The following is a 14,535-nucleotide window of genomic DNA, read 5'->3' as shown; positions in this document are numbered from 1 at the left end:
TACGGCTTTTATTTTGCACTCGTGTTTGAGCGATATATTTTACTCTGTTTTATTTTATTTTACATGTATGTAAAAGCCATATACTGGCAAATATCTATATTAATAACTGTTTCCCAGGATACACAAAATTGTTCTTCCCGCATTGGGCTCTTGGTGGCGTAGAGAGCCGATTCCTCCGTTGAGTCGTATTCAAATCTCAGCATGATTTCCCAATGCTGCTATTTGTATCCTATTTGTATCCCGTTTTAATTACAGGCATCTTTTCCTGAGATGCAGACAGAAATCAGCCCCTTTATAGAATGATAACACAAAACTTATTACGGTATTCCGTAATGCAGGACGTTTGTGATTAGGCAATCGTGAAAAGCGATGAGAAAAGTAACGGGTGTCACATGGCATCGCCCCTACTTCAGCATTGCATTAGACAATTTTTAAAACTTGAATAATGACACGGAAAAACTTTAATAGACATTGAATTGAAAAATATGCATGTATAATGTGATTTTTATTATTTATACTCTCGAGCCGTTGTACCTGGCCAACTTTCAAGCCGCTAAGCTTTGTTTGTTTTGAGAAGCTCATGTATTTATAATTGCCATGTATACATTACTCTTCTTTTTTGGTTTCATTGTTAATTCTAATGAAAGTATAATAAAATAAGAGAAAATATATTCAAGTGAGGCGTGATTTGTGGTGTTCGAGCGAGTCGTCATGATTCAGTCCAGATGAGTCGAGCGCAGATTGAATCGTTTGTCATTTCTGCAGTATGGCGGAGGACAAGGTGAGAGATGGTCTGTCTGTCTATAACGAATTAGCGTACAAATAAGAATAAACCGGGTATGTCATGTGTATTTAAGCGCTGTGCTATCCATACGAACGGCTGTTTGTTAATTAGCGCTGTCGTGAAGGTTTATTCGAGTTATGTACAGTCACTTGAGTGTTTCTGAACTCTTGGCATTTGACAGCTCTCATAGAAAACAAAACATTAAGCATACGATCTCATTGACCAGACTGAAAGTGCCTTGAAATTGAGAGAAACAGATCTCTGTTGTTCATCTGTCTGTGTTGTCTAATCATAAACAACAGCGTGTTGGTTTAGTTCAGTGGTCTGATGTGGTCTCATATGGTCTGAGTCTGATGTGTGTCGGTTCTGTTTCAGGATCCGGTGACTCAACTGAAGGATCTGGCTGAGCTCAAAGACCAACTGGAGGAGATCCAGAGGAAGGTGGAGAATGAGGTTCAAGCTGGAATTCCTCAGGTACAACAGAACCAGAACCAGAACCACGACTGATCCGGATCGGTCCGGTCCCAACTATTACTAAAGAGAAAATACAGAAAGTGTGGTGCTATACTGATAATTAGTTTTGTTTTGATGAATATAAAGTTGTAGATTTTTATGTATAAAATTTAGATTTGTACTGAGGATAATATTATATTTATTATCATTTATTATTATGACCAGTGTTATTTTAGTAATAAGATACTATTATAATTTTTATTCGTTTTTTATATTTTCTCATTTTTATTAGTTTCCTTTATGTCTGTGTAGTTTTATTAATATTTTTAAATTAGTTTGTATTTTCATTTATTTATTTATTTTATTTTATTTTGTTTTTAATTTTATTTTTAAAAATAATAATTCTGTGTTTTTGACATTTTTATTTTATTTTGTTTATAAAGGTATTTTTTATTTTGTTTATATAGGTTTTATTAATGTTTATTCCAGTTTCAGTTTTATTTATTAGTTTTATGAATTAGTTTTTGCTATTTTAGTACATCAGTATGAAGTAAATGAAAATGAAAAATGTTGCCTTGCCTAAAATAGGTCTTTTTATTTCAGTTCAAATTTATTTTAAGTAACAAATATTTATATAATTATATAGTTAACTGTAATAATCCTAATTATGACAACAAAATTAAATAATTATAACATAATATCTAAAGATGAACTTATTTTTTCCCACAAATATTTTATTTTAGAAAAATATTTAGATGAAAAAAAAAATAAAGAAAATCAACATTATATAAAATTGTTATAATTGTGATTATATTATTAATTATATTCAAAAAATAATTTTGTGAATAAAAAATACATACTTAATATCTTATGTGCATTTTGTAAAAAATGTATCATGGACCCTCTACCACCCCCTTGCCATCCCCGGACCCCAGTATGAAAACTCCTGTCTTAGTAATTACAAGTAAAAATAAACAAAGATTGTATTTTCTAAACATGTTGCACTTTATATAAATTAAGATGCCTGCATGGCATTCAGCAGCTGAAACTCTCTGTCCTGTTTGTGTTTTTTAGGGTGGCTCACTATTAGCATCTCCTTTCCTGAAAGGATTCCTGGCCGGGTATGTGATTTCCAGACTGCGTTCCTCAGCCGTCCTGGGAGTGGCTTTGGGAACCTTGACCGGAATCTACGCCGCTCAGAACTATGAGGTGCCCAACATTGAGACGAGCCTACGAGACTTCCTGAACTCTCTGAAGAAAGGGCCGAGTGATTAACAGTTCATTAGCAACCCAATTCAGACTGAAGAGGAAAACATGCATCATTGCTGCTTGCTTTTATGTTATTCAGTGTCACATCGGAGCTCCTTCCCTCCTGAACAAAAACTGTTGAATTAGATAAAACTGTGGCTTGAGGTCTATATGTGAGTGTGGATTTTGAACTGTTATGATAAAAAAAGGGGCGTCATGTAGGGCTGCACAATTCCAAATGAAAATCAAAACCACAATATAGCTTAGTTTGTTAATCCAATTGCAAAAGCTGTCTAATTAAATAAATATATGCGATGCGTGTTTCATAGTGAAGCGTGGCACTGTGTTCAGTTACACGTCACTTTAACACTTGAGACTGCAGACAGAAATATTAGTATTGTAATTTTACAGTTAATACAGCTTTCTATTTTACAGTGAAATTCTTGTTTATTTTTAAAATATTAGTAATAGAAATGATCATTTCGCACAAATTGCCATTTTACAGCTGTACTGTGAAATACATTTATTATATTGATATATAATTCTTTGTTTTTATTTTACAGTTAAATATTACAGTAGTAGTTTTTATTTAGTTGTAATAACAATTTTGTAAAAACTTTAATTTCACAGCTGTACTGTAAAATTATTACACACTGTATTATAATATTTGTTTAATATTACTAATATCTTAATATTTAATATTTTCTTTCTTGAATACTCACTTTTTATTTTTCAGTGAAATTACAATAGTAATATTTTTTTCATATTTTTATTCAGTAGTAGTAAAAATGTTGCTGCTATTATTTTAAAATCGTATGGATGTATAATCACAAAATCTTGTGCAGAGAATTGTGCAGCCCTACACACTAACACAGCAAACCTAAAAACCCCCAAATTGTGCAGCTCAAGCATCATGTTCGTTTTGTTTCATTCTGCACCATTGAAGAATTACGTTCGTCCCGGTGCTTCGTTTCAGTCTTTTGTAGAACTTCTTCCTGTACTTTCAGAAGCAGCTGTTGCTGACAGACGGTGAGAATGATTGTGATAGATAATGTTGGTTCATCTGAAGCAGCACCTCCTCTCAGAAGACGCTGGCTTTGTCTCCTGCTTCTCCTGGTCCTTATTTACGGTTCCCACGCTCCTCTCATCTCCCTCACTAAAGTTGACGGCCGCGTTCCCTTCAGCCCGTCGTCATGTGTGCTTCTGATCGAGTTCATCAAGCTCGTGGTTTCCTCCGTGGCTCTGTTGGCATCTGGAAATCTATCCGGCCTCAAAATATCAGCGTGGACGGTGACGCCGTACGCCGTTCCTGCGCTTCTCTACGCTTTCAACAACAACCTAGTGGTGTTCATGCAAGCCTACATGGATCCCAGCTCCTTCCAAGTGCTCAGTAACCTAAAAATCGCGTCCACCGCGCTCCTCTACACGTCCTGCTTGGGAAAGCGGCTGCGATTGGGGCAGTGGCTCGCTCTGGGGATGCTCGTGGCTGCCGGTGTTTGTCACAGCTACTCCGGTTTGGATTGGGAAGCGGCAGACGAATCCGCCGTCAGGCTCCGCATCACATCCTGGGGTCTGCTGTTGGTGCTCGTCTACTGTTTCGTCTCAGGATTAGCCGCCGTTTACACCGAACGGGTGCTGAAAACCCAGCGTCTGCCTTTGAGTCTCCAGAACTTGTTCTTGTACGTCTTCGGCGTAGGAATCAATCTAGCGTCGCATCTCTCTGGCAGCGGGCAGCAGGGTTTTTTTGAGGGTTACTCTGCTCTCGTTTGGCTCATTATCGCGGGACAGGCTGCTAACGGGCTCCTCATGTCTGTTATCATGAAACACGGAACGGGAATCACGCGGCTGTTCGTCATCTCCTCTTCTATGCTGGTGAATGGCGTGTTGTCATGGGGGATTCTGGGAATACAGCTCACACCTTACTTCCTGTTTCCTGTGGTGCTGATTGGATGGGCCGTGCACCTGTATTACAGGTAGATCGAACGCCACTGAAGATGACTTTATTGCTTTTTTTATTGCTCTTTTGAAGTAGTGAAGCGCAGCGTCTCTCTGATGGTTTGGTTTCTGTCTCTTGTTGTTTGTTTTCTCAGCATGCGCCCTCAGATATCTCTGTCTTCTGCCTTTGTTCTCCTTTCCTTCTAGAAGTGCATCTTACTGTGAATGACCATCATCTCATCAAGACTGAATGTCTGCTGACTTATTGTTTTTTTTTTTCATATGCAGTATTTTATTTACAAAATAAATGTTGAATGAATGGTACAGCACACATTTAAGACATATTTATGCAAATAAATATAATGGTTCATTTTCAATGGCTTGGTCAAGTGTTTTTAATAATGAGGTGTTTAGTATTTATTATACAGAAAAATGCTGTCTTTTTGATCAGAGTTTTATTTATATGCTATTATTTATTAATATTTTCAGTTTGTTTTATTTTTACATTTTAATTTTAGTTTTTTTAGCCATTTTTATCATTTTGTTTTTTTGTTTCTATTTCTATTTAGCTTTATTTTTATTTCTGTATTTGTAATTTTACTTCAACGTAAACTATTTTATTTCAGTTGCAATATTTCTAATATTTATATTTTGGTTTGTTTATTTCAATGAACAAAATGATAAATTAATTTTTAATAGTTTTAATATTAGTTAACTGTAACAACACTGTCTCTAATGTGTTTTGGGACTATTGAGGTTAATTATACCTGCAAACGTATCTTTAGATAAAAACAAAAGAAAAATCGAACTAATTCACAAGGAAAACAAGTTTTAATTCCCCACTGATGGATATTTGTTTTTGTTTTAAGCATAAACTCACTTCATTTTGTTAAATTCCTCAGAAAACAAGACATCATATGTGACCCTGGACCACAAAACCAGTCATAAGAGTAATTTTTTTTTAAATTGAGGTTTATATGTCATCTGAATAGGACAATAAAATCTAAATATTGAGAAAATCGCCTTTAAAGTTGTCCAAATTAAGTTTTTAGCAATGCAATTACTAATCAAAAATGAAGTTTTGATATATTTACGGTAGGAAATTTAGAAAATATCTTCATGGAACATGATCTTTACTTAATGTCCTAATGATTTTTGGCATAAAAGAAAAATCAATCATTTTGATCCATTCAATGTATTATTGTTGGCTATTGCTACAAATATACCCCAGCGACTTGAGACTGGTTTTGTGGTCCAGGGTCACATATGATCAATTTGCATCTCAAGTAAATGTATTGTGATTAAAAATGTTTAGATATTTCTATTGGGAAACAAAACAAACATACTGTGGAAGATATTCATGTTGCGCTGCATGCAACATTTAATGTCATGACTTTATGAAATTAAGGCTTTCTGCTTTGATTTAAGACATTTTTAGCCCTCAATTTATGAAAGGGTGAATCAAGATTTTTTAATTTCCCTTACACTGGAAGGTTTTCCTGAATAGTTTCACTTTTTCACTGTTAGTGTGGACAGGAAAACTGCTTGACAAATGCAATGCAATGGCAATGCATTCCTGTTTGTTTTCACACATTCATCCTGGTAATCAAATGCCTGTCACTGACGCCCTCCATGGACATCAAGTTAAAAATAACTCGATTTGATCTTTTCCAGTGACTTTCTTTTTCCCATGTTGGGTCAGATGTGTCATGGAGTGGGACTGAGACCTTTCCGGAGCTGCTGGATTTCCTCCTGGAGCTGCAGGTTTTGCGAGGACAGATGAACCGCGTCCTGAATCGCATCTAAGAGCAGATTCCTGTACCTTCTCTCAGACATCCACCTCTGTTCCTCCAGAACCTCACGAAATGCCCTAAACACCTACAAACACAACCAGCACAAAAAAAAAAAAAAAAAACATTCAGACCACTAGATGACAGTATAGTGATATATTAAAGGAAATGCAGCTCCTGTACATAACTACATACAACTATATTCTTCATCAGGGGTTCTCAGCTGTGGCCCTCGAGGTCCACTTTCCTGTAGAGTTTAGCTCAAACTCTAATCAAACACACCTGAACAAGCTAATCAAGGTCTTTAGGATTACTAGACAGTTACAGACAGTTGAGTTTGATCAAGGTTTGAGAAAAACACTGCTAGAAAGTGGATCTCAGAACCCCTGTTCTTTATATTACAATGAAGGTTTATATGAGGAACAGTATGGTTTCTTATTAATATGATGCATGAGGAACAGATTGAAACTGATGGCGGTTTTCAATTAGGAATGTTTACATAATTGTCGTCAATCCAAATTAATCCAGTCTGGTTTCAGATTATGAAAGATTGTGAGCCCTAACCTTATGTGCAATCCTTTTCACGTTTTCAGTTACATTAGCATAAATCACCACGTTCAGAACTGGAGAAAGACACTGCTATAATGATTAGTTTAGTTTATTTATATAGCACATTTAATAAGAGCAAAGCCAACCAAAGTACTGCACAGGAAGGTCAATTCTAAAAAATGTAAATATACATTTTAGGAATATTTCATAAATATTCAGTCAGATTTTTATTAAATACATTTGTAGTTCTATAAAAAAAAATATTTAATGCATTGTCTAAATGCCTTGTTGAAAATTAAGAATAAAAAGCTGTGATTTTTATTTAGATTTTGTTATATATATATATATATATATTTTTTATAATATATCTGTGATAATTCTGTACTCTTTGATATGCCTGTTTTTGTGTTTATATATATTTTTATTATTCTCTTGTATTTATTTTTTATTTATTTTTCTTGTATTTATTTTTATATATATAGATTTTTTTTATATATATATTTAATTGCTTTCCTTTTTTTCTTCTCGCTTTCTAATTCAATTTTGTGTCTAAGTTCTTGTTATAAAATAAAGGCTCTTTGTCAGCATCGATGGAAGAACCTTTAACATCCATGGAAAATTTACATTGATCAAAAGGATCTTTATAGCTGAAAAAAAGTTCTTTCGATTCTTAAAATGTTCTTCACACTAAGAATAAGAATGATTCTATTAAGAACTCTGAAAGCTTCTTTGAGGAACCAAAGATGGTTTTCTATGGCATCTCCCCAATAGAACCTTTATTTTTATAGCTGACTGTAATTGGAATACCATCTTGTAATATTTTTTATTTTCCTAATTAAAAAAAAAAAAAAAAAAACATCCTAAATGCTGACTCCATGTTGTTCCTCAGATGTTCACCTGCAGACTCTCTTCTCTGAGGTTGTTGATCTCCTGCTGGTGTTGTCTGCTCTGGGTCTCCAGGTCTGCATACGCCTGCTGGTTCTCCCTGCGCAGCGCCTCGATCTGAAGAGCCAGGATGTGTCTCTCTCTGCACAGGTATGACATTTCGCCCTCCGCACCACCCATCTGCAGAATCAGTCACATGATCAGAACAGCCCGTTTGAGCTCTGCTTAACTCAACCAGAATTCATCTGAACGGCACAATAATAACTGTTACAGGTCTAAAACACTGACAACAATTTATAAACGGATTGACCAATCAGAAGCCAGGACTGGAAATATCTGTTTCATTAAAGGGGTCATGAACTGAGAAATCAAAATTGATCTTTTGACATAAACTGTAAGAGGTCATTGTGCTATAAAAATATTCTGTAAGTTTCAGAACTCTTCAGAACTTTCTCGTTAGTCTAAAAACAGCTTATATAGAAGCCAGTCTGCCAAAACAACAGCTTGTGGAATCAATGTGTCACTCTATAATGTAATAGTGTGGCTAAACCCTGCCTCCACAGAAGATCAACGCCTGCTTCTACATTGCTGCCTGTTTAGCCCTGCCCACCGATTCTACATCACTGCTTGTTTAGCCCTGCCCACCGATTATACATCTCTGCCTGTTTAGCCCCACCCACCGATTCTACATCATTGCCTGTTTAGCCCCGCCCACCGATTCACTGCCTGTTTAGCCCCACCCACCGATTCTACATCACTGCCTGTTTCACGCACATAGTAGACAAATGATGAGCAGCAAACGCATGTCTACACAGAAACCAAATGTTAAACTTTATTTGATGAACTTAATTTTTAATGAAGTGCCAGTCTGTGTCAGTAAGAACTTGGTCCTTTGTTCACTTAATTTTACCATGGATTCGCTTACAAACAAGGCACAATTCGACGCAGGATTTTCTGAAAGATTGAAACTAAAAGATGATGTTGTGCCGACTATATTGGATCATACAGTAATGTCGCACCACACAAGTGTGAGTAACTGTTTTTATTACGTGATCACTATTGTTTTGTCTGTTATTACAGATCGCTTTATATGGATTGAGATATTTATGCGTTTTTAACCTAAATCACAGCAGCATCCATGAGGAATGTAGGCTGTCAAATATATACAACTATTAGCCAATCATAGCAGTGGTCGTTTACTTCCGAGTGTAGGCCACGCCCTTCAGAGCGTTCTGATGAGGGGGGTTAAAAACAGGACAGAAAATAGCCTATTACTTTTAAATTATGACATTTTTGATGTAAATTATAAGTGGACCTCGGAGAATAGTACAAAATAAAAAAAACAAAGGCAGTTCATGACCACTTTAAAAACACAATAAGCTTAAGGCACACACAAAGATGAATAGGGAAAAAATTTGATATAACTACATGACTACATATATTTATATCCGTTGATTTCTTTTATTTCTCATGTGTCTGCTGCTCTCACCTGCTCCTCCTGTAATTCTCTCTCCATCTTCATCAGTTCGTTCTCGATCAGTCTCTCGTGAGTCTCTCTCAGTCTCCTTCTGCGCTCCAGGAGTTTCTCATGATCAGCCTGAGAGACAAACACATTCACACAAGTTTTTATTTGCTTATGAAGTCAATAATATTGTGTTCCCATTACAGTTCCCAAGAGGGGCGTGAATTTCATAACAAAGCTTGTCCAACAATGGAAAAGTTGCCACCTGGTCCACTCACCGCAGTCTGTACAAAAAGCAGACAGACTCGGTCTGTTACATATGTGTAACCGTAGCTGCCTATTACATCTACATAATTACAAACTGTAATTACAGGCTGTTCCATAACTTAGTTACATGGTAAGTACATTTTATTTCATGTAAGTACAACGGCTACTACTAAGTACTTAACTAGGTAATTACTCTGTATTATGACACCTTAAAATAAAGTACACTTTTTGAGTATCAGTACTTTACTTAAGTATTATTTTTTTCTGGAAACTTATGACTTTAACTTCACTACATTTGAAAGACAAATATTGTACTTTTCACTCCACTACATTTCTATCAGGGTGATTTTTTTCTTCTTCTCTAAAACGTGACTTTCCTTTTTTCAGACAGTTTATCAGTAATCACTCTTGTAGGGCTACATGAAGTGGTTTCCCAGCATTTTTTGAACACTGACCAGTTCAATGTGATATTTATTTACAACAATTCAATAATAAGAAGTTAATATTGTGGTATATATTAGACACAATATTGCCTGATTTTGCTAAATTGTGTAAATGAAAATATTACTTATAAAGCCACAGAAGAACTGTTGTGCGTCTCCTAATAAAACACAGTAGGTGTTGGACTTGAAGCAGCACTGCACAGACCGCTCTGTGTGTGACATCAAAGTACAGCGAAAGCTGTCAAAGCTGTTTGAGATCACTACCATCCTGCTTTTGTGGGGGTGGGTAGGGGTGCTACAAAATCTTTTATGTTTTTTCCATAGGTTTTTAACATTCTAAAAGCTCTTTATTCCAAAGATACTACAAGCTAGTCAGTGTATTCAGTAGGTGTAATGTATTACATACAACAATAATAAAACAGTGCATTGACATTAAAAAAAAAAAGAAAAGAAATTTACTATTGGTACTTGTGTACTTTTACTTAAGTACAACTTTCACTTGTAATGGAGTAATATTTGACCAGCAGTATCTGTACGTGCACTCAATGGAGTTGTGTACTTTGTCCGGCTGTAAGGCTCCAGCTTGTAATGACTCTCCCAAACACTAGGTGGCCCCAGCTTCTGTAGAATTAATTGTATTTCTACTCATTTAGCACTTGATTTCGTCCACCTGTGGGTCATTATCTCGTTTGTGTTTCCCTATTTAAGCATGCTGCTTTCTTTCAGCTGTGTTCAGTCTTGAGCCCACTATGTATGTGTTATCCTCATCAAGAAAGCTAAGTCTGTTGTGTTTTTTTGTATTTTTCTCTATGGAAGCACGGCTTCCTTTTTGTTGTACTTTTGAACTTGAACTCCTCAGTAAAGCACTCTTTATTCAGTCATCTATCTGCCCTTGGGTCCATCTGTTATTTGTCATCCACCATAGCTCAGTGGTAAAGAGGCCGTTCAGTCGACTAGAAGACCCGAGTTCAATTCCAGCCTCAGACACCCGTCACAGCAGCATAGAAAGTGGACCCAGCAGTAGATGCCACACCTGCCTCCAATGATGATCACATCCTAGCTATTCTGTCTGGTCAAGCTTCCACCATTCACAGACATGAGCAAATCCTAACCGAAATCCTACAACGCTTAAGTGAGCAGACTATGTCTCAAGCTTCTTCAGTTTTAACCACCCCACCCGTTCTAGCTGAAAGGTCCACACCTCCATTTCCTGGGCTTCTACCTGAGCCAAGACTGCCTGCACCAGAGAGGTATGATGGGAACCCTGAGAGATGTCGAGGCTTTATCACTCAGTGTACTCTGGCATTTGGATTACAACCTAACAGCTTTCCAACAGAGAACAGCAAGGTTGCATATATCATCACTCTGCTCACCGGAAAAGCGCTGGACTGGGCTACGGCGTTGTGGGAACAACATTCCCCACTGGCTGACAATTGTGACCTATTTGTTGCAGAGATGAGGAGGGTTTTTCATCACCCTACCAGTGGGGGAGAGGTTGACCACAGGCTACTCCAGATTTCTCAAGGGACAAGGAGTGTGGCAGTTTGCTATTGAGTTCCGCACCTTAGCCTCAGAGAGCAGTTGGGACCAACGAGCCCTGAGAGCGACGTTTCACTGTGCCCTGTCTCCTGATCTCAAGAATGAACTGGCCTTTCGAGATCCGGCTCCTGACCTAGAGTCCCTTATTGACATTGCCATCAGGGTGGACAACCGCATTCGAGAGCGCAGACGGGAACGCCGTGGGGAGGTCCGGCTGCCTGAGCCCCAAGCTTCTAGCAGTGCCCTTGATTCACCTCCACTTCCCATGAATTTTGAGGAACCCATGCAGTTGGGTAGGGCCAGACTGTCACAAGCCGAGAGGGAACGACACTTTAGATCCAACTGTCCAGAGTTGACGGGAAAAGACAACTCTCGTCCAAGAAGAGGGGGGCTGGGACGAGAGTAATCACCTTCCCCCAACCAGCAGCTTCTGGGGTTTCACTCAATATATCACTGGATTGGGGTAACCATCATCACAAGCTTCAGGCCTTCCTAGATTCAGGGGCTGCTGAAAATTTTATGGACTTTACTTTGGCCAGACACCTGAGAATTCAGCCCATCAGTCTTCAAGAACCCCTGACCATAACTGCATTGGATGGGAGACCCCTGGGCTCTGGTTATTCCCTTTGAACCTTTGTCTTCGTGTATATTGTGTGTGCACTGCACAGAACCGTGACACATACATTAAAATTCAACCAGGCGCTACTCAAGTTCATAAATTTTGGGTACCAATACATTCTCCTCCCAACCAGACTTGTTCAATAACTTAATGGCCACAGTAACAAATGAATCTTTAGTTCTTTTCGTCCTGCATACAGAAACTCTGAAACAACGGCCTGATAGCAACATCTGAAACCCAGTATGTAGTGGGTGGTCAGCAGCACAGAGAATGACCTGGGCTTTCTTAACAACAGAATTTTGGAAAATTTCAGTAGGCCCAGTTTGATTAACACCGATATTCTTGCCTGCCACCTTCACAAGGCTACGCAACCTATTCTTATTTGACAGACTCAAGTTACCATACCATGCTACAATGCAAAAGGAAAGGACAGATTCAATAAATTGTTTATAAAAGTTACATCATAGAAGAGCAAACACTAAAAGATTTTAATTTCCCCAGAAAAAAAAAACAATCATTGTTGAACCCTTCTACAGACAGCCAAGGCATTGGGTTGGAAAGTCAACTTATTATCTATAACTACCCCCAAATATTTATGTGTATCAACAATTTCAATGGGCAAACCTTTAATTGTTGTCATCCAGGGGCTAGGAGAAAACCTCCTGTAATCAATCACCATATCCTTCGTTTTATTATCATTCAACTGAAGAGAAAATCAGTCACACCATGAAATGAAGTCCTCCACAACAGGACCATGCCCCAAATCCTGTTCGTGGAGAAGACTCACAATCACCGAATCATTGGCGTATTTTATGATATAACTATTCTCATACATGCTCCGACAATCATTTGTATACATAATAAACAAGAGAGGTGAAAGACAACAGCCTTGAGGGGACCCAGAACAGACATTGACTCTAACACACTGAAGACATCCAACTAAAAAATCCAAAATCCATCCAGAAATATTAAGATCCAAATTAAAAAGAGAAATTAATTTCTCTACCAATAAATGTGGCTTCATAGTATTAAAAGTGAGAATCAATAAATAACAATCTAGCATGAGTCTTGGTGACAAGTGACAAGTTTTGGTTAGCCTAACGCAGTACACGCAGCAAGGTTTTATATATATATATATATATATATATATATATATATATATATATATATATATATATATATATGGGCAGGTCATTCCACCAGGAGGGAACATTTAATGTAAAAGTCTGTGAAAGTGATTTTGTTCCTCTTTGGGATGAACAATAAAGCGACGTTCACTTGCAAAACACAAGCTTCTAGAGGCACATAAATCTGAAGTAATGAATTTAGGTAAAGGGGTGCAGAGTCAGTGGTGGTTTTGTAGGCAAACATTAATGCCTTGGACTTTATGCAAGCAGCTGTTGGTAGCCAGTGCAAATTGATAAACAGAGGTGTGACGTGCATTTTTTTTGGCTCATTAAAAATTAATCTTGCTGCCGCGTTCTGGATTAATTGTAGAGGTTTGATAGAACTGGCTGGAAGACCTGCCAAGAGAGCATTGCAATAGTCCAGCCTGGACAGTACGAGAGCTGAGAGATGAGAAAGAACTCAAATGTTATCAGGTGTCAGCAGTGGAGTGAGTTTCTCAGTAGTATCTCCTGATTGGTCACTCACCGTGCTGGTGGCGTGTGATTGGCCGGAATCTCTGTGTGTCTCCTGTAATCTGATCTCTTCTTTCAGCTGCGTGATGCGGTTCACTCTCTCCTGATTCCTTTGGACGCTGGCCCTGCCCTCTGACATCATCATAATCAACATCAACATCAACATCCTCATCATCTTCATCATATGAGTCGTCTCATGCCTACCAGTAAGATGCATGTCCATTTCCTGTCTGAGGAGGTCCTGCAGGTCCCTCTTCTTGTCTGCTGTCTCATACTCTTCTTCAACTCTTCCTCCATCAACCACCTACAACACAATCACACACACACTAAAAATCAGCATTAAACTCATATTTCACACAAAACTTGAGCAGAAATGCATGAGATTGGGAGTGTGTTGTTACTCACAGACGAGTCCATGTTTGTGTGTCGAGCGGCTCTGAACTGAAGATCAGTGTGTGTGTGTGTGTGTGTGCTTATGTTTCACTCTCTTCAAATATTCATTAGTGTTCACTTTCACCTGTGTGTGTCTAAATGTGTTGCATTCAGGGTTACTACATAACTATATACTGTATATACACTATATAGATAAAAGTATTGGGTCACCCCCTTCTAATGAACAGGTTTGACTACTTTAGTAATTTCCATGAGTACAAATCTTAATGTTTAAGCATATAATGATATTCTAGGGAATTGTGTGCTTCTAATTTTAAAGCAACAGTTTGGACAGGACCCTTTTCAATTCTAACATGACGATGCCTCTGTGTATAAGACAAGGTTCAAAAAGAAATGATTGATTTAGTCAGTGTGGAAGAACTTGACTGGTCTGCAGAAAGCCAAGCCCTAATCCAAGCTGAACACCTCTGGTGTGACTTTAAATACAGATCTTGAGCCAAAAACTCATCGCCGAACACCAATGACTTG

At 37.7% G+C, this 14,535-nt stretch overlaps 3 protein-coding genes across 4 annotated transcripts; 2 read left to right on the top strand and 1 right to left on the bottom strand.

The window, feature by feature from the left end:
- Positions 1 to 6: 6 nt before the first annotated feature.
- LOC131552992 (SLC35A4 upstream open reading frame protein-like) lies at positions 7 to 2,512 on the top strand. The gene is made up of 3 exons (XM_058797275.1): positions 7 to 781; positions 1,160 to 1,258; positions 2,312 to 2,512. Exons 1-3 carry the CDS (start codon positions 767 to 769, stop codon positions 2,510 to 2,512), a joined length of 315 nt encoding a protein of 104 aa, XP_058653258.1. The 5' UTR covers positions 7 to 766.
- Positions 2,513 to 2,520: 8 nt separating this feature from the next.
- slc35a4 (solute carrier family 35 member A4) lies at positions 2,521 to 4,797 on the top strand. Its single transcript, XM_058797274.1, has 2 exons — positions 2,521 to 2,658; positions 3,493 to 4,797. The coding sequence occupies exon 2, from the start codon at positions 3,521 to 3,523 to the stop codon at positions 4,460 to 4,462; it is 942 nt and encodes a 313-aa protein (XP_058653257.1). The 5' UTR covers positions 2,521 to 2,658; positions 3,493 to 3,520; the 3' UTR covers positions 4,463 to 4,797.
- A 37-nt stretch (positions 4,798 to 4,834) lies between these two features.
- On the bottom strand, positions 4,835 to 13,964 carry si:dkey-201i24.3 (uncharacterized). Of its 2 annotated transcripts, XM_058797268.1 has the most exons (5): positions 13,819 to 13,964; positions 13,628 to 13,746; positions 9,134 to 9,241; positions 7,657 to 7,824; positions 4,835 to 6,298 (listed from the first exon to the last, which is right to left on the bottom strand). In XM_058797268.1, exons 1-5 carry the CDS (start codon positions 13,835 to 13,837, stop codon positions 6,128 to 6,130), a joined length of 585 nt encoding a protein of 194 aa, XP_058653251.1. In that variant the 5' UTR covers positions 13,838 to 13,964; the 3' UTR covers positions 4,835 to 6,127. The 2 variants fall into 2 exon arrangements, with proteins under 2 accessions (XP_058653251.1, XP_058653250.1); XM_058797267.1 differs by having other exon boundaries at positions 13,628 to 13,964.
- Between the last annotated feature and the right edge of the window lie 571 nt (positions 13,965 to 14,535).

Source organism: Onychostoma macrolepis, chromosome 14, assembly GCF_012432095.1.
Source record: "Onychostoma macrolepis isolate SWU-2019 chromosome 14, ASM1243209v1, whole genome shotgun sequence".
NCBI lineage: Eukaryota > Metazoa > Chordata > Actinopteri > Cypriniformes > Cyprinidae > Onychostoma > Onychostoma macrolepis.
Note: the sequence above shows the minus strand (reverse complement) of the source record. Positions and strands in the feature narration are given on the sequence as shown.